The 19993-nt window shown below is 47.6% G+C and overlaps 4 protein-coding genes across 4 annotated transcripts; 1 reads left to right on the top strand and 3 right to left on the bottom strand.

Annotated features, from left to right (window-relative positions):
* Positions 1-4792: 4792 nt before the first annotated feature.
* On the bottom strand, positions 4793-5298 carry PHALS_04022 (uncharacterized protein; the record flags this gene model as incomplete). Its single annotated transcript, XM_024722023.1, has 2 exons — positions 4793-4951; positions 5047-5298. The coding sequence occupies 2 exons, from the start codon at positions 5296-5298 to the stop codon at positions 4793-4795; spliced, it is 411 nt and encodes a 136-aa protein (XP_024573142.1).
* A 130-nt stretch (positions 5299-5428) lies between these two features.
* Positions 5429-7162, top strand: PHALS_04021 (hypothetical protein F443_11319; the record flags this gene model as incomplete). The annotated part of the gene is made up of 1 exon (XM_024722022.1): positions 5429-7162. The coding sequence occupies one exon, from the start codon at positions 5429-5431 to the stop codon at positions 7160-7162; it is 1734 nt and encodes a 577-aa protein (XP_024573141.1).
* Positions 7163-7326: 164 nt separating this feature from the next.
* PHALS_04020 (uncharacterized protein) lies at positions 7327-9519 on the bottom strand (the record flags this gene model as incomplete). The annotated part of the gene is made up of 5 exons (XM_024722021.1): positions 7327-7336; positions 7414-8027; positions 8097-8770; positions 8831-8948; positions 9007-9519. The coding sequence occupies 5 exons, from the start codon at positions 9517-9519 to the stop codon at positions 7327-7329; spliced, it is 1929 nt and encodes a 642-aa protein (XP_024573140.1).
* A 351-nt stretch (positions 9520-9870) lies between these two features.
* PHALS_04019 (40s ribosomal protein s30) lies at positions 9871-10244 on the bottom strand (the record flags this gene model as incomplete). The annotated part of the gene is made up of 2 exons (XM_024722020.1): positions 9871-10126; positions 10240-10244. The coding sequence occupies 2 exons, from the start codon at positions 10242-10244 to the stop codon at positions 9871-9873; spliced, it is 261 nt and encodes an 86-aa protein (XP_024573139.1).
* Positions 10245-19993: the final 9749 nt, after the last annotated feature.

Below are 19993 nucleotides of genomic sequence, written 5' to 3'. Positions count from 1 at the left end.
TCCACGACAAGGAATTACTTGCGATGAAGTATGCACTTGTCAAGTTCAGGGTGCACCTGCTTGACTCAAAGCCAGTTGTGATCAACACAGATCTTGCGTCACTACGCACTGCAACTCAGTCGCCTCACCTCTCGCAGAGTATGGTCAGGTGGCTTTCCTTTTTCGCAGAATATAACTTTTATGTCTAGTATAAGCCAAGAAGCAAAATGCTTTGGCTGATGCGTTGGCACGCAGACCGGATTATGAGCTTGCTCATGTCACGACACTGACGTCGTCCGTTATAGATTTGATCCGAGCCGCGTACGCGGGGAATGATATGTGCGTAGCGCTGCATCTGGCTCTTGGGAGCAAGGAGTTTGGAAACTCGGACAATAAGTTGTCGCCACAACTGCGCGCACGGTTGCACCGATATTCGTTGAATAGCGGATTGCTGTAATATATCACCAGCTTGACAGATTCGCGACGAATCGTGGTTCTCCACGATGAGGATCTGAGGTACCGTATTCTCTATGAGGCCCACGACACCCAATTCGGTGGTCATCTTGGGCGTGAGAAAACGTACAGCTCTGTGAGTTGCCACTACTGATGAACCAAGCTGTACAAATGACGAGCATATATGTGCTCACGTGTGGGACGTGTGAAAGGGCTAAATCCTCTCAGAATGCATTGGCGCCTCTGGCCAGTTTGCCGGTACCATTTAGGAGTTGGCAGTCCATGAGTATAAACTTTGTGTTTGGCCTGCCGAAGAGCTTGGCGGGCAACACGGATGTGGTGGTTCTTCATCGACCGTCTGAGCAAGATGATTCATCTTGCGGTGGTGTCGGACACCATCGACGGTGTCGATACAGCGACACTGTTTGTGGATCGTGTCATTCGACAACACGGGCTCCCTGAGTCAATTGTACTCGAAAGAGACCCAAGCTTCATTGGGAAGTTTTGGTCAACGATCTTCAAGGTGCTGGACACCAAGTTGACTATGTCAACAACGGACCATCGGCAGACCATTGGTCAAATCCAGCGCGTGAATTGCGCCGTCGAGGGTGTCCTTCGCAATGTCAGCGCTGAGACGCCAAGGTGCTGGAGCGCCATGCTACCACTTGTAGAGTTCGCTCTGATCGATGCGGTGCATGCGTCTACCTGCCACACACTACTTTACATGAATGGGCTTGTTCATCCTCGCGTCCCGCTGACGCCGCCATTTCATGGCTCAGGGCTTGGTGGAGGAGGAACAGCCGAGCGACTAGCTGATGTCAGCCCCCACACTGTTCGTAAAGAAGTCGATGACTTCCTATCTATCAGACTGAGTGTCTTACGACACGTTCGCTGTGCGATAGTTGAAAGCCAAGACATGCAGAAGGAATATGCAGACGGAAGATGTAGAGGACATGTTAGAAGCTTTGAGGTCGAAGACCTGCTTTTATTAAATGCTAATAACCTTCCTATCTATGCAATTTTCGCTGTCTTTCAGACGAAGCTCCGCTCACGGTTTATCGGACCTTTTAAGGTTGTGGCCAAGCGGGGCCTTGCGTATACGCTAAGCTTTCAAAAACGGATGCGTACCCACCCGGTGTATTATGTGGGCTTGCTTAATCCGTACCGAAATCCGGTGCGAGTGAACGCGGGAGCGTTGGCGCCGGAACGGCGCCCACAGGCGCTCGACTACCCAGAAGCTGAACCAGTAACTGGTGCTGAGCATGGAGTGCAACGATCTTCATCTCCAACGGCGCCAAGCGCTCCACCTTCGCATGAAGCGATGCATTCGTCTTCTCAACAAATAAGAGCTGCTTCGACAGAACGCAATAGTCCTCAATGTAAGGCAGCCGGTTGCAAACGTGCTCCATGCTCTCCAGGCCTTCCGCGCAGCGGCATCGGACCCCAGCATGACGCTCAGCGGAGTCCCGATCGCGACGGGCCTTGTCCTCAAGAGCTCGAGAAGCATCGCGAGTCACCAGACGGTGATCAACCCAGTCGTCATCGTCCGCCACCGACATGGAACGTCTTGTGGGTTGACGTCGTCGCCTGGGTCAAACTTAGTATCTTCTAAAGTGGCGGAGACACCCCCGACTTTGAGAACTCGTGGGAGTTTGAAGTGTCACTTCGGCAAGGCTGTCCAGACGTCGAGGACGCTTATGATTAAAGGGATCATGACGTTCCACATCGTCGTACGCTCCACGCTTCTCAGCAATAGCCAAGGACGCCGAAGGACCATGAGCTGCGCTCAAGTTTTGGCCTGAGCTACTGTGGTCGAGAATTCATCCGTGTAAGAGACCACAGAGCTCGAGGAAGCGTGATGGATTGATCCATACGTCGCAAGACGACAATACGAAGAAAGTCGGCGTTGTGCCTTCAGTTTGGCAAACTCAAATTGAAGGTGGCGTTGCAAGCGTGCATCCACCTCCCTGTGGCTCCGCTGTAAGTTGGACAGCGAGTTTCCTGTGCCGCCGCATCCATCACTCAAAGAGCAGGGGCAACTACCACGGGGGTCGTCCGTATAGGGATTACACGATCGCCTCCTTTTTGAGCGCGAAGCCGAGCTCGGTACGTATCCATCGAGATTTCTTGCGACACCAAGAATCGAGTTCAGAGAGCTTTGAGTTCGTCAAGCTCGACTGGGATGGCCCGACCACGGAAACGCCTAACGGTCGAGTGATCGCGTCGCAGCAGGATCCATCGATCGGATACCGTATCCCGCATGAGCGGTAAGGTCCGACCGTTGATGCGCGCGCATGAGAGCCGCGCTGTGGACAGCATCCCACTACTGCTTCTGTGCTTCGTCGAGGCGATTGGTAATGATACCCCTTTCAGCGGAAGTCGACAGTTCGGGGAACGAAAATGGCGTCTGCAAGGTTCAAGCAGGACTCATGACGCGCCGCTGGGGCACCAAACATTGACTATTATTACAAAGTATGATCTAATATCACATTTAAAGGGTAGAAAACACTGATTACAGCGATTGTAGAGGCTGTTAGGCTGTACAAGTTTACAAGTACGGCATGTTAAATGTACATTATGTTGAAGCCAAATATATATTTGTATTGTAAGCGAAGCTGAGACAATTAGGTAGAATGACGTGAGCAAATTTTATACAAATTCAGTGGACGAGTTTTGAGCTATGTATGATTAAAGAACAAAAACTTTAGTCAAGACAAACAAGACTGTAGGAGACGGAGCTGGAACATGACGCAGTTTGAGATCTTACCAGCGATTACCGCTCGCAACCCGGGCGGCATTCGGCTAGTCTCATTCATCAATCAGATTCGAGGTGTCCGTCCATTTGACTTGTCAAAGGTTCTGGGACAAAACTGGGCTGTTGACTGGCCCAAAATACATTCATGTGGAATTAGACCTACTGTAAAGAATTCGTAAGCTCATACTACATTTGTACACTTCTACTAAGCATTACATACATGCGGTTTTTCATTGGCCGAGGACTGCATGCAAGCCATATCACTGGCCGAAATGTGATATCTATTCTGCAAATGCAGCTATATCATTGGCCAAAACAATTGGTACAATTATCAGTTATGCTAACTTGCTACAAACCGCCACGGCGGTGAAAATTGTTACATACAAGGAGCTGCTTCTAACGACAAACGTAAACAACGAACCGCGCAACCACACTGCATACTATCAGTTCCAGCCTTACTGCTACGTTTTGTCTAGCCTAAGGGGCCCGGACTATTATCATAAATGCGTTGAAATCACTGTGACTTAAATATCGAACTACGACGTGCAGGGCACATAATCTCTAATTATTTCGCCAACATGATTTTCTTCTGTATAAGAAAGAATAAATGGCATAGGTGTTATGCAAAGATTAAGTGATTGCAGCATTGAGTGTATTTTAACTATTTAAGAGACAAAAGGCAAAACATATTTTATTTCTCACTCTGTATACTCTCGATTCATTTCTGACGTCTATCCAAAAATTTAGACTAAAAGCCTGCTACCCTGCATCAAAGTAGATATTAAAGTAAGACGAACGTATGAGGGACTGCACTCGCATAATGAACCTTGCCTCTCGAGCACGTAACATACGTATATGAATGTTTTCTGTTACTTGCATATCAAATTTTACCAAAGCTGAACAATTATGCAAAAATTATGTTGCCGCAACTTAATACACCAAATTTTGCGCCAATTTCTCCCTCCTCAGTGGATAAATCTGCATCGGCTAGCCATTGTAAATTCATGTCGCTATCACGTTACTACCGCGGCTTCATATCCTAACCAATACAACATAGGCATAATATGCAGAAAATTGATACCTACTAAACAAACGATGTTTTAGAATGGCAGACTTCGTTAATCAGAAAATAGCCCGTGGTTATTGCGTAAAATTTTTGTAATGTTTTGTTCAAGGTCTCGTTTTTTATAATGTGATTATAGATTAATGGTGCGAGTGACACGGAATGCGCAAGCCGGGCGGAGTTTGTCTGATACAATAATTATGACACCCGAACTGGTATGATTGACTCAATAGTATGTGTGCTGTGGTGGCCCGAATGAACAGACTTCTTTGTCTGATGCTTGAACAAGACCCCAGTACCTGTCATTTGGATTTGGTGACGCTCCGATTTTGCTTTTTAGAGGAATGTTTCCATCATTGTGTATATCATTTTGTTTGTTTGTCCTCCCACATCAGCTGAATGGTCAACATTTTAAAAAATAATCTTCGACAAATCTTGAACATGAAGCTTTAAAATAAAATTTTTAGGCATTCGCTGTGAGAAGGATGATAGAATGTTAAAATCGTTTCATTTTCTTCTTTCAATGTGCGACCTTTGCCATCTTATTTTTTATACACATACCACGCACCTTTGAGCGCACAACATGCCACGAAAATGGGATAGAAGGAAGTCGAACGCCATCTTAATGTCTCGATTACGATAGGGTAATATAAGCGATAACTAAGCAGGTGATGCCTAACCATGCATGTGTGAGTTTGGTCCTGCAAATAGTCAGTCAAAAGTTAGAAAGGCGCCCACAAGAACGGCAATTATGATTGGCTACAATTCTGAAGCCACGCTGAAATGGCCACTTTACCTCCTCCATCTCAACTGCCGTCTGTTTCTTTGCAGCCACCGCAGCTACAAGATCGACGTAAGCTACGCCTTGCGACCCCAGACGACGACATCTCAACACGCGACAGAACGAATCTTTGCGCTTCAACGTCATCACCGTAGCCCACTCCACTTTTACGATCTTGATCAGTACACACATAGCCATAAATATGTCAACATCGCTGCCGCTGCCCAAAGGATTTTTTAACACAAATGTGCGTGTGTCAGAGGACATGCGACGCCAATACATTGAATATGCTGAGGCCTCCATCCGTAAAGTTTTTGCGCTGAGTGACTGTCACAAGAATAGCTGGGTTCCCATGCGAGAGAAAAAAGGCGTTGCTATTTACCGCAACTTTGGGCAAATGCGAGGCCCTAACGCCTACAAGTCTAATATCGCCGAGGTGGGCTGTAAGGGCCAGCTTTCAGCCTCACTGGACCAGGTCGGTCGTGCATACGCTGCGCATGAGGATGCACTATTTAAGAGGCTGATGAAGAAGCTTAATCCAGCTGTGATGGACGCTGCGGTGCTTCTCACAATTGTCCCGCGTACCCCACTTACGCCTTTCAGATACATAGGTATCAAGTGGTATGCTGTCAAAACTCCGACCCCTATCGTATCTCATCGCGATTACTGCTGCCTTGAGGTACAAGACAAGATCGTGGACTCTTTTGGTAACGAGATGTATATTCGCGTACTCAACTCTATTGAGATCAATGAATGTCCGTCGCTTGAGAATTCGCATGGTCTTGTTCGTGCCAAAATTCTTGCAGGGTACATGTACCGTCTGGATCGTGCAGAGCCCAATGTTGTCCGGGTGCATCACGTAGGGCGATTTAACCCCGGTGGTTATTTTCCTGCACAATGGGCTTTTAAAACGGCTGAATCGCAGCTAATGAATAGTGTCGTACAAATATGTCGGATTATAGACAAACAGCAAATGATCGCCTGCACCTTTGTTGATAAAAGGCAATGGGTGCCAAACCACGAGCGGCTGCATTGCGCCGTGTGTAGCCGGGCTTTTGGCACGTTCCGCCCACGTCACCACTGTCGAAGTTGCGGTGAGGTTATTTGCGGCAAGTGTAGCGTTTTCAAATCTGTAGAGGTACCAGGTACAACTCTTAAGAATGTACGTATTTGCTCAGTATGCAATATGGGTGTGCAAAAGGCTAGTGGACAAGACGAAGATGGAAATATGTCGGATATATCAACGTCGTCGATTACTTCAACCAGTACGATTGCACAAAATGAGATGAACCTTATGGATCTATATATGGCGAATGGAGGCGGGTCGCGAACCCCCTCGGCCTACTCAGACGCATCAGCTCACTCGAATCTCTCTATTCGTTCCACAACTTCAATGCGATCAACTTACGATGCCCGTGGGCGAAAACACAGCCGTGCACGAGGAGCTCGTAATATCATGGGTTTTTTTAATGAAAGTAACACGCCACGATCATACATCGCAAACAATCTTACGCCTCGGAGTACACTTGGGCCCGGGGGCTCTACGCCTCATTCTGGAGCAAACAGTACAGCTACGACGCCCTCAGCAGGGTCAAGGCCTTCAAATTCAGCAGCAACTGTAGTAGCAGCTGCTGCCATCACAGCACAGCGCCTATCAAGCTTCAAGCAGAATCCCGTTGACATCGGATACTTGCGTGATTCGGTGCATGAAATCTCAGCAATAGTGGAAACACGTGAGAGGCCTGAAGACCCCACTGTTGTCTGGCCGCCTGCCAAGATACAGCGGCTGGAGACGGAGGAGACTGCAGACGTTGACATGGAGTCGGATGACCAGGAAATGATAGGAGCGAAATCTGCGGAGCCCTCAGCGCGCGGCTTCCAGCAAGAACAGCAGCGCTCATTAGTGCAACAGTTGCCAACTGTGGAGCGTATCTCGGAAAGTCACTTCGAGCATTCCAGTTGTGCTTCAACCAATTTATGCACAGGCATAAATAAGGAGGACTTTAGCACATCTTTCGTCCCAAGGGGAAACGGATCCCCTTCAATCAGCGGCTTCCGTCCATTCTTGAGTGGAATTATATCCCGCGTTCGCGGCGATTCGGTGGATAATTTCTCGAGGCCGTCCGCCTAGTAGGTACTGGCAGCGGGGACACTTTTCCTTCGTCAAAAAGGCCGGCAAAGCAGCAGCAGCAAATGCAGCAAATGCACAAGCAACAACCTAGGGTAACGCTCAAGAATAACATCATGTATCTGCTACTCAAGTATCGTGGCCTATGAGCGAAGTCGAGGTCTTCTTCAATAATGGCTGCGTTGACGTATCATTGGCTGAATGTATAAATATAAATTTTGAATGAAATACAAGATAAACATGTAAACTGTCACCGATAGTGCTCTTGCTGGTTAAAGTTCGCCTTTGAAGGCACCAAACATCGCTTGCCCATGCCGCCCACAGCGACGTGCTTATGTTGATACATGCTCTCCAACTTGCGCGCGCTATCTAGAAGGTAGCGCGACTGGACACGTTGTTGTGCCACGATCAGCCGCTCCTGCTCAAGTGCATAAGCCGCCGTCTCCAATTTCTCGCGGTTTTGCTCCAGCGTCATTGCGCGCAGCTCGCTCTGTTCCAAACGAGCTGTCAAATCTTTTACGGCGCAGCGTAATTTATCACGTTCCGCAATAGCATCTGCAAATTCTTGACCGCGCCTGGCCAGCGCGTACGACCGCTCCAGTGTTTCTCGCCCGACTGCGGCCAGCTCCGTGCGGCGTCTCTCAACGAGCACTTCGCTCTCCTCAAGATGCCGTGAGCGTTGTTCTATGTACTTTGTACGAGATTTGAGCTCAGCACATTCATCTGCAAGCTTAGACTGTCGAGCGTCTAACTCGCAACTTCGAGCCTCCATTTTGCCACGTTCTTCATCAAAGCGCGCATTTGTACGGACCAATGATGCAAGTAGCTCGCGTCGTTGCTCATCCACGGCTTCACGCTCGCGTGCGATCTAAAGAAAAAGTTATCAGTTTGTCAATGAGGTAAAGTACTGGTCAGCTGACGACAATGCAACAGATACCCGGTCAACTTCGTCGTGTATGCGGCGCTCTGCTCGCTGTTCAGCCAGGTGTTTAGCTTCGTTAGCCCTTGCGAGCTCTGCAGTGTGTATCAAGATATCTTGAGCTGCACGAGACTCCAGTTCGTTTATCTGTTTGTTAAATATAGCCTCCAGCCTATGAAATCGCTCTTTCTCTGCTTCGACCGCTCGCTGATGAAATTCCGGCAAGGTTTGCCGCTCGATTCTGCGAGCTTCAGCCTCCTCGACCAGTGCTTGACGCGCTGTCTCCGTATCAATCTTGCATTTGTGTTTTATTACTTCAAGTTTTATTCGATGCATCGCCTTGAGCTGCTCAAGATGCTGGTCACACGCCAACTTAGCGTTAACTGCATTTTCAAAGCTGCTTGTGAGCTGGTGAAGATCTCCGAGTGCTGTCTGAAGCTTTTCTGCTAAAAAAATAGTGCGCTCTTCTGCCCTTTCCTTTTGCTGATCTACATTAGCATACAACACTTGCATTTCGTTAAGTCTTCTCTGTAACCCTTCGATGCGACGATCATGCTCGACGTTAGATAATAAAGCAGTCGCGAGTTCTTGCTGCACACGCTCTTTCGCTTTTTCGTGTTCACGCCGTCTTTCAGTAGCACGTCGGCGCTTCTTCTTCATGCGTGCTTTGCGCACAACAACGTCTTCCTTTGCTTGACGCAACATCGCCTTCAGCTCGCGCTCATTTTGCAAAAGCAAAGTATTTTTCTTACGTAACTCATCAATCTCATCAACAAACTTGCTTTCCGGCATACGCGACAGCTGCGAAAAAAGCTCACTTCGCAACGTAGTGATACCTTCAGCTCCTTCTTTTGCAACCAAAGCAAGCACCTGCAACATTAGATTTAAGAGCACTTGGCAAAGATATGTAAATATTTGAAAGACGCACCGCATGCGTCCCTGTTAGCTCGTTGCTTTTGAATGGCTGTGCTCGGCATAAGCGGTGATTTTGCGAGTTCTGATCGTCTGTCTCGATCGAGGCTCTTCCATGTACGTATTTATCTCCTAACGGCTCGGTAGACGAAATTGCAAAGCGACGAGAATCGCTATTACCTGGCCGGGCCGGTGATGATGGTGCCTTCGGAACTAAGGTTGGTTGAGTTACAGATGGTTGATAGGAACACACTTCTTTGTACTCTTCGACGTCATCATCAAAGCTGTCACCACTGTAGTCATTCTCAACATATTCAAAGGAATTCGAGGCCGCAAATTTGCCGTTTTCGTTTCGTTGCTGCTTCAGCATGGTACCTTTATTGAAGAGGTCGTCACTATCGGCAATTTTGCTGACACGTTCACTGCCACCGTCACTGCCAACGTCACTGCCACCGTCACTGCCACCGTTACCATAGACTTCGTCGACATCAGATTCCACTTCGGATGCAGCTGAGTCATCGCTGTACATTAGCTACTCCTGAATTCGTTCGAGTTACCATTATAAATCTGCTTTTAGCTGATGATACATCATCGCATTTATTGGTGCCGTTTCGAATAAATGGACAGATATTACAGACTGCTAAGACAAAAGAAGCGATTTTACAGAAATGGATTTTGAATGAAAATGCTGGAAGCAGAACCTCTAAATACGTCGATAACCATATTTAGCTAGGCGCTAATGAATAAAACCATCATAAACCCTAGAAGCCGAGGCCACAATCATGCAAAGAGAGCACCTAACGTCGCCGCGCACGAAAAATCGAACCGCTCTTAAGCTTGCACGCTCCATTAAATTGTGGCCAGGTTTACAGTGATATGCTTACTGCTTCGCAGCGTTAGAGTTCGGACCCAACTTCTTGCCACCCATGCCCGCCACGACGTTCACGAAACGACGATTGTACTGCCAGCGCTTCTTAGCGCGACCAGTAAGCGCCTTCTTCGAGTCTTCCTGCTTGGGAACCTTAGGAGTCTGCCCCTTCACCTTACCAGCACGTGCTAATGATCCGTGAACCTTGCCACCACCGCGCAGGCGAAGGGACAGGTTCATCGTGGTAGCGCTTTCGATGTGATTGTTGCTATAGGAATCAAGAGTTCATAAACTATTTGTCAAAGCAGTTTCACAAATATTGACTGTGCTAGATGGCGTGGTTGCCAGGCAACAGTAAGAACGAACGACATTGCAGCTCACCTCATGCTTCTTCCTTTCCTTTCTTGAAGAGAATTCCAATGATGGTGAAGGTTTTGATGTTGGCGATTGGTGGTGAGACTGCCGCCACCCACCTATTTATAGTTTATAACGTGTATTTTTAAAAAATGTGGACCACATTATTATCCTACTGCTAAATTAGAATTTGTCGGAAAAAATGTGCTTCTATATTTTATCATATGTAGATGTCCTGAATCTTCGAGCGACTGGCAATGGCGTTTCTACCGGTTTTGTGGGCCGCTTTTGGATGTTCCGAGCCCAAGCGCAACGATTATAAGAAGCTTCTTCAGAGGACAGATCTATCAATGTGATGAGTAAAGCTCAACAGACATGAACACAAACTTTATGCTTGATACATAATCGCAAACCATCCTACAAACGTATTATTCATAAAACAGATGACACGCTTCCGAACTTGATCAATAAATAAATTGTTGTTGACCAGTTATGCACCATTACATATAAGTGGAGATCTTTTTTCTGTAGATGACTTTATCATACTTTTCTTCTGACAAAACAAACGACTTCGCTTGGCAAGCAGGATAGCTGGTTTCTTGTGACCATTATTTCTCATCTTCGTGACTACCTGTGCGAAATATTTGTTCCGAAATGTAAAATTAGTATCGATGTCTCAGATTAGTTTCGTAGTATTTTAAGAGATAAAAAAGCAAGCCTTAATCGCATAGTTTCATGTGCAAACGAATGTGGGGGCTTCTAAACCGCTATAAATACAATAAATATGTTGTAGTGATCTTTGGGAAAGCTTTGTTTGTCACATTATCTCAAGGAAAAAATGTGACTGTGGATTCTATAACCAAAATTAAAAAGTTTAGGTCGAAAAACTGTATACACCTAGCAAATTATGAGGTCTTGAAGACCGTGTTATGCCGGCGGATGGGCAGATTATGAAATTATCTTGCTGCATATTCGGCGTCTGCATTACCAGCTACAGCGGCTTATTGTAGCGGAATGCAGTAAGTCTTAGCTTAGAAGAAGCTAAGCTAAGGCCACCGACATAACCTTCTTTACAAGAAACAGTACGAGTGTTTACGAATTAATATAGTAATACCTAATAACTATAGCAAAACCTTATCAATAAGCATAACTACTGGCAGTCCTGCCACGTAGTCTCTTCTTGTTACGGTGTGGCCACACCAACTTGTGTAATCAACACCTATGCGCAGTGGCACCATCTTGTGTGGCCCACCCTTTCATACAACGGTACGTATAACCCCATAACACTAACTGAGCCGAACGTATAGAATGCGGTAGTTTCTACCTCGTTCAATATTGCAACATATATATGCAATAATTCGTAAGTAGCGGTGCACAAGACATTATAAGGAATCTTGGACTCACATGCACCGTAGCGTAGACATAATGTCGATAGGTGATCGATGCATCACTTGGTCTAACGGTCAACTTAGTGCAAGAATTATTTGTCGGTATTTATAATCAGGATCATTTTCGGATAATCACTTTTATATGGTGGTCTGCACGACGTCTGTACCGGCTGTCAGATGTAGGCCAATTTTTATTCGAGGGTTAGCTGTTGACATAGTGATGTTGAGCGTCATTTTGCTGTCGGCGCACAGATCACGAGGCTTAATTTGACGGCATTATTATTTTCAATTTTGCTAGATTTTGGTTGGACAATTTAGATGACTTGTTCAGCGAGGCTGCCGTTGCCCTGTACTGAGAAAAATCTGAGCTAAGGTCACCAATCTTACGTTCTTTACAAGAGCCAGTACGAGTGTGGCGGATCGCAATCGGCTACCTCCAACAGTACTTAAAACATTAGCCAAGGTAAAGATGCTCTTCCGCTTAAAATCAAAACTGTATTTATTGTTGCAGTTGCGGCATAGCCGCTAATAATTAAAATCTTACGTTCTCTTCATTAATATAGAAATACCTAATAAATATGATATAACCTAATTAATATGCACTACAACTGGCAGTTCTACCACGAAGTGGCTTCTTGGTGCGGAGTAAGGGAGAGATGGCAGCCATAGCAAATCGTTATAGCCACACCTCTGTGTGTTTAAACCAACTTGTGTAATCCGCACCTATGTACGGTCACACCAACTTGTGCGACCCGCCCTTTCATACAAGAGTACGTGTAACCTTGTTGAACTCCCCCATTAGAATAGTAGATATCCACCATTCACATTTAACTGTCGCCTCATGCAAGGCTCGCGTTTTTTAGACACCGTTACGTTCATAAACATTCTTCGCCTATGAGCCCTGTGTCGATGACACGCAAAGCACCCAGTCTAGCTGGTTCCGAGGGCTTCCGCGGGCAAAGGCCCTTCTTCTTTTGCACAGGTTATATCACGTTCCTCGTCGAGAAGTTGGAGGAAGTCGACTACGAGAGGGATACTCCTAACCTCGCATTGGAAGACGAGGAGATTGAGGTGCGCCAATGTCGCGACGTGAACCCAAATCGAACCTTGCGAACACCGTAACCGTTCCCCGATCTCTCGAATTCCGGTGGAAGTGGTATTGTTACCTATAGCCTCGACAATGTACAGTAGCAGCAATTGGAGGTGCCCACAGAAAGGCCCTCATGCGCTCGTATCCACGTTCGACCTACACCCTCGTGTGGAGTACGGCTTCCGCTCGGCGGATCCCACTTTTGAAGCAAAAGACTCGAAAACTCGATTATTAGGCGTCTACGTAGTCGGGGCCCCGGCCACTACAAAAGCTGAACTTGATCACCGGAAAGCTCTCCGAGTTCGCTCTTTAGTACCACAAGATATCCAATGGATCGGTACCACGCTTGACTTCGAGCTTCAAAAGGAGGCGCTCCTGTACCCGCACTGCGAACTATTCCTGTGGTGCTCGCCTCTGGCATATTTGCTGCAGATGATAAAGAGCACTTTGAGCGATGGGTGTACTGGGTGCACCGACACCGGAACCTTTTCCCGCTGTCTACCTTAAAGCGAAGCCACAAGGAAGTCGACTTGCGCGTAGAGCGCCATCTTAGAGTTGAGTTTGCCAAACTCAAGGCGCAACACCGACTTCCCGCGTGTTGTCGTCCTGCGACACATGAAATCATCCATTACGAGCTCTGTGGTTTCTCACACAGGTAAGTCTACGACCACAGCAGCTCAGGGCTATAGCTTTGAGATCAGCTAGTGGCCCTCCGGCTTCCAAGGCTACCGCCGAGAATCACGGGGCGCACGACGGCGCAAAATGTCATGATCCTTCTGATCATAAGCGTCCACGACGTCCGGGCAGTCTTGCCGAAGTGACATCTCAAACTCCCACGATTTCTCGGCCCAGTCGACAACGTCGACACACAAGAAGTTCCACGTGATAGTGGATGGCACCGTTTACGTTGAGTAAAGTCGACGGCGGACGATGACGACTTGGTCAATCGTAATCGAGTGACTCGCGATGCTCTTTGAGCTATTAAGGGTAAAGTCTGTCGTCATCGGCACTCCACTGAGCATCTTTCCGAGGTCGCATGCCGCTGTGTGGAAGCCCCTTAAGAGCCTGGAGCGCTTTGTGCACCGAACGTCTCACGTTGAGGGTTATCGCGCTCAGTCAGAGCGGCTCCTAGCCGTCGAGCAGACGTATTCGTCAGGAAACGAAAATCGTTGCACTCCGTGCTCAGAACCAGTTGCTGGTTCGGCTTCTGGGCGGCCGAGCTTCTTGGGTGCCGCCCCGGCGCCGACGCTAACGCGTTAACATGCGCCGGATCCCGGGACGGCTCAAGCAAGCCCACACAAAACACCGGGTGGGTCGCATCCTTCTCGGAAGGTTTAGTATACGCAAGGCCTCGATTAGCCACCACTTAAAACGGTCTAATAAATTGTGGATGGTGCTTTGCCTTAAAGACAGCATAGACTTTTAAACATTTAATTCAACCAGGTCTCCGATTAGAAGTTTTCTACATTTCTTCTGCTTCTTGCGTTTGCATATTATTTCTGCATGTCTTGGCTTTTAGCCATCGCATCGCGAACGTGTCGTAAGACACTCAGTCTGGTAGATAGGAAGTCATCGACTTCTTTACGAACAGAGAGAGGGCTGACATCAGCTAGTCGCTTGGCTATTACTCCACCACCAAGCTCTAAACCATGGGATAGTGGCGTCAGCGGGACGCGAGGATAAACAAGCCCGTTCACGTAGAATGGCGTGTATTCGGTAGACGCATGCACTGCATGGTTCAGAGCGAAGTCTACAAGTGGCAGCATGGCGCTCCAGCACCTCGGCGTCTCAACACAGACATTGCGAAGGATGTCCTCGACGACGCGATCCACGCGCTCAGTTTGACCATCGGTCTGCGGATAGTCCGCTATTGTCATAGTCAAATTGGTGCCCAGCACCTTGACGATCCTAGACCAAAACTTCCAAGAGAAGTGCGGGTCTCTATCAGAGACAATCGAGTCCAGGAGCCCATGCTGTCGAAAGACGCGATCGACAAACAGCGTCGCTTTACCGACACCATCGATGGTGTCCGGCACTGCCGCAAGTTGAGCCATCTTGTCCAAATGGTCCACAAAGATCACCACACCCGTGTTGCCTGCCGAGTCCTTCGGCAGGTCAAACACAACGTTCATACTCATGGACTGCCAACACCCGGAGGGTACTGGAAAACTGGCCAGCGGCGATGCCTCATCCGAAGAGGGTTTCACCCTCTGGCACGTCTCACACGTGCGCACCTATGTGCTCGTCCACTTGTACAGCTTGAAGCATCAATAGTTGCAACTCACCGACTTTAAGTCTTCTAACGTCCGAGATGACCACTGAGTGGAGTTTTGCGGGCCTCATAGAGGATACGATATTCAAATCCTCGTCGTGAGGAACCACAATTCGTGGCGTATCCGTTTAATCGGTGCTACAATACAGCAAACCGTTATTCAACGAATATCGAGGTAACCGTGCGCGCAAACGCATCAAAATTATCGTGTCCGAGTTTAATCAAATTCTTTGTTCCCGAGAGCCTATAGCAGCGCTACACACATACTATCACCCGCGCATGCGGCGCGGATTTAATGTGTCACTGACGGCGTCACCGTCGTGTTATGTGCAAGCGCATAGTCTGGTCTGCTTGACAACGCATCAGTCAAGGCATCCTGCTTCCTGGATTAAACTTCAACGCGAACTTTTATCTTGCAAAGAATGAGAGCCATCTGGCCATCCTCTGCGAGAGGTGAGGCGACTAAGTAGCAGTGCATAATGTCGCACGATCTGTGTAGATCACAAACGACTTTAAGCCGAGCAGGTGCACTCTGAACTTGACAAGTGCATATTTAATCGCAAGTAATTTCATATCGTGGACTTGGAAGTATCTCTCTGTAGCTTTAAGCTGGCGAGATTCGAACACGATTACCCGATCTCGACCCTCGGTGTCTGCTTGCAGCAGTGCGCGGAGTCCGAAGCGTCACAGACGACACTAAATTGACGTTCGGGGTCTGGCAACGCCAGTATTAGTGCCTGAAGGAGGCTCTCTTTGACCCCGGCAAAATCCTCCCGATGCTAGGTATACTAATACCATTCCGCATCCTTCTTAAGGCCATTCGACATCGGCCATGTCCTTTTCGCGTAATTCTTGTTGTATAGTTGGCGAGGTCAAGCCACTTGCGCAAGTCTTTTTGTACCCTTGAAACCAGCCTGGCCACAAAGGCCTTCACCTTAGCGGGGTTCGCTTGAAGGCCACGCTTCCCAATGAAACACCCTAAAAAGAAAATTTCTTCTGCGCCAAAAATGCACTTATCGGCATTAGCATACAGCTTCTTCGTGCGCATACACTAAAGAACCGCTCTCACATGGACAATGTGACTAAATTCATCTGTCCTCCCGTGCCCCGCACGACTGTGAACAAAGATGTCGTCGAAGTATGTTTGTGCATACGCCCGATTAGGCCTGAAATACTGCGTCACAAGACGATTGAATGTTACTGGTCTGTTTGATAGCCCTTGGGCTACTCCTAGAGCATGCCGCTTGGAGTAATCACCGCTGTCAGCGGAATATCACTCGCTCTCACGAGCGATTGTTAATATTCATCGACCAAGTCGAGTGCGCTGTACCTTGTTCAGCCAACCATTTTGTTCTGGAGAACATCTTTCTAGGGATCGGCGTCTGTGCCGGAATGGTGGCAGTGTTTAGCTTATTGTAAGCGTGAACAATACGCCACTTGCCGTCCGGCTTTCGGACACAAAACGTGGGTACCGAATGGCGAGTCTGCTCTCACGCACCATTTCTGCGTCATGCTTCGCACGGAAAATGCGTCAATGACGTCACATTGCTGCTTGGGCAGGGGCCATTGGCGTGTTACGCAGTATTTGGTTCGTGGAACCAGGTTGATCTCATGACACACACATCGGTCCGGAGGTAGGACTGACGGCGGGTCTTTGGAGACTTGAAACTCCTTTATCAAAGGATAGTACGGGTCCGAGAGATCTTTCAGGATCGACGATCCACTTCATGCGCTCAGCACCCTCTTAGTGCCATCTAGGACAGCTTCATCCAGAAGCGACGACGAGTTAATCCCCCCGTTCGGTCTTATACTGACCACCGTAGCTAAAGTGCCTGCCTTCAAAACACCGCCCAAAATATCTCGTTCAGCTCAAGAAGAGCATACACCGCGGGAATAGCCTCGAAGGCGACGCAGACGTCTTCCTCTTCCGTCATACCGTCGACAAGGGTGTGTAGCTGTGCGCTATCGTCTTTGGTAGACACACACTGGCTGGCCCTGCGTCTTGCGAATATGATGCGGCTTCGCCGTCTTCTCTTTATAAAGGTTTTACGTTCCATTGAGACCGGTGAGAACACGCACTCGGTGGACCCTTGCTCCATCAGAGCCTTGATGTTACTGACACATCCGACGAAAAGCTGCTATTTCCGCAGTCTTCACCCATCGGGTAACGTGCTACTGCACGCGCACAAGACGGGTCTTGCCCAAGATGCATCGGACCTCGTTCACCCATACCACTCTTGTCATGCAGCAACTGCTTTGATATTTGAGCAGTGCTCAGTGGGCTACGTGCCACTAAACGTCCAGCCCGCGCGCCATGCTCGGGTCTCATGTCCAATACACCTTCGATGTTTGACGACTCGGATTTTCCGATTTCCAGCACATTGAACGTCCCGGTCTAGTGCCCGCGGCACTAGCGCTTCTGCTTCCTAGCAGAGGTGGGTTCATGTCTTACAAAGCTCTACCAGGAGACGTGCACTTAGCGCCCAAGGTCTTCAAGCTCTAATCAATCCATGGCTCATGGTGTTTTAAAAATGCCATACCAAAGATAAGGTTATACCTTACCTTCAAGTCTAAGACTAAGCAGCGTTTCACGCTATCGAGGTCAAGAAACTTGACACCAAGGTCCACAGGGACCCTCAGCACAGTGACACAAGTCTTCGTCGCCAAGCGAACAGTGTCGGTGTCACTAAACCGCGCTTTTTAGCGTCTTAGCATACAGCTGACTTCCTTCGATCGTGGAGCGTCGACCGCAATTGCCCGACGCACCGGAATCGATAAGGAACTTCCATGGCTTTTCAAACCCCTTAACGGTCGCTTTTACGAACAGATAACCCTGCTTGCATACACGCTCCATGTTCAAGAGCAAGGAGCTCTTCGGAGCTTGGTCCTGCTTCTCTCCACTTCCTTCTTTTAGGCACAACAGAACTCAGTTCTTCCCCAGTAGGGTCCCGCGCCTACTGTGTTTTCTTGTTTCCCCGCGACAACCAAGACTGGTTGCCCCTTTACGCGCCTTATGCAGGGGACAACCAGTCCAATGGTGACGGGTGTCTCCACAGACAAAACACCGTCGGGAGTTCAAAAGCTGCTAGGTAGCTCGGAGCTCTCCCTCCTCTTTCTCGGCATAGCTAAGATCTATTGGTTTAGGCCCGCTCGACGAAATCTATGGGTGCGATTGCAACCAACTACGTGGCGACTTAAATTGTAATCCGGCATTCAATACCACATTCACTGATTCTTCAGAAGAAGTTGGATGCACACGGGAGACTTCCATTTTGGCCGCGCCAGTGCGGAGGCCCTCCATAACGACGGTCGCTGCGACCGCTCCGGGGGGGCGGCTGTCATCCCAGCAAGGAGAGCTCTTAGCTCTTGGACAAAGCCTACCAACTCCTACCTCTGTCGGGTGGCAAGGAAACACGATCACAGGCAATATGCCTGATAAAACGACGAGAACACTCGCAGAAGCTGACGCTTCAGCTCCTACCAGTAGCAGAACGCCGCTTCAACCGAAGCACCACAAGTTAGTGCCCATTTTTGCGCTCAAACACCGAGCTTGGAGATAACTAGCGCCACGCGCTGTTGCTCGTTCTGGAGCATGGCGGATGCCATAGCCATCTCGGCCTCTCTTACTTTGAGCAGGAGATTCCTTTTTCCTTACCCTTGACTGTACCAGGAGTCATCCGTCGTCGCCGTCGGTGTCATAGACGCAGTCGACGCCAACAGCATCTGTTGTGGGTGCTCTAGTAGAGAATTTCCATAGCCCGAAAACGCTCCTGGCGCTGAGACTCGTTTTCGGGTCTACTTGGTAAAGACCAGCTATCCTAACCGCCTAGACTGTATGGAAGGCTTTTAAGAATGATATTTACAAATGATTGAATCAACTAGCATGTTTACGTCCTAACTTTGTGTATTGAACAAGATCAAATTGACATCAAGCATAGTTTTAGGATCATCAATTTATACTTCACTGATTTCACTGAAAGGTATAATACTAGAATTGAGATTGCATGAAATTGTACATAAAAACAAAATAACGATCAGTGTTCCCACACTGAGACACAAACCCGGGTCTGCTGGGTAAAAAGCAGCTATCCTAACCGCCTCTACTATATGGGAAGACTTTCAAGGATGTTATTCACATATTGCTGAATCAACAAACATGTTTACGTCCCAACTTTCTGTATTGAACAACTTCTAATCGACATCAAGCATAGTTTCAGGATCTCCAATTCATACTTTATTGATTCCATTAAAAGGTATGATACTAAATTGAGAAAGTATCAAATTATACATGAAATAGAATAAAGATCAATAATCCCACACTGAGTCTCAAGCCCGGGTCTGCTGGGTGATAGCCAGCTATCCTTACTGCGTAGACTGTATGGAAGGCTTTTTAGAATGGCATTCACATATTACTAATCCCCAAAGCATGTTTACGTGCCAACTATCTGTATTGAACAAGATATCAATTTTTTTTTAAGATCCCTCACTCATACTTTATTGATTTCAATAATAGGTATTATACTAGAATTGAGAATGCATACAATTGTACATGAAAACAAAATAAAGATCAATATTTCCACACAGAGACTCCAACCCGGGTCAGCTGGGTAAAAACCAGCTATCCTAACCGCCTAGACGATTTAGGAAGTTGTCAAAATACAACAGACACAATCAAATAAATACACACAGAAACAAACAATCAAACAAGTGCATATTGGTACAAATTCACGCGTAACGAACAAACTTTCCTTCTCGAATACGACATTGTTCTCAGTTGAAAGCGTTCAAGCATACATCAACACTATAGTCGATTTCGAATATTTTGATGCAATATCATCTCACTTTTACATTTACTCAGCTCACCAATATGATCATGGACAATTTTCTTCGAATATAAATAAAGGGAAGTAGTAGTCAATTCGAAAAATTGATAAGAAGTTGAATGTTCCCACACCGGGACTTGTACCCGGGTCTGCAGAGTGGATGTCAGCCATCCTAACCGCCTAGACTATATGGGAAGTTGTTTAAGAG

Source organism: Plasmopara halstedii (genome assembly GCF_900000015.1).
Source record: "Plasmopara halstedii genome assembly, contig: Scaffold_247, whole genome shotgun sequence".
Taxonomy (NCBI): Eukaryota; Oomycota; class Peronosporomycetes; order Peronosporales; family Peronosporaceae; genus Plasmopara; species Plasmopara halstedii.
Note: the sequence above shows the minus strand (reverse complement) of the source record. Positions and strands in the feature narration are given on the sequence as shown.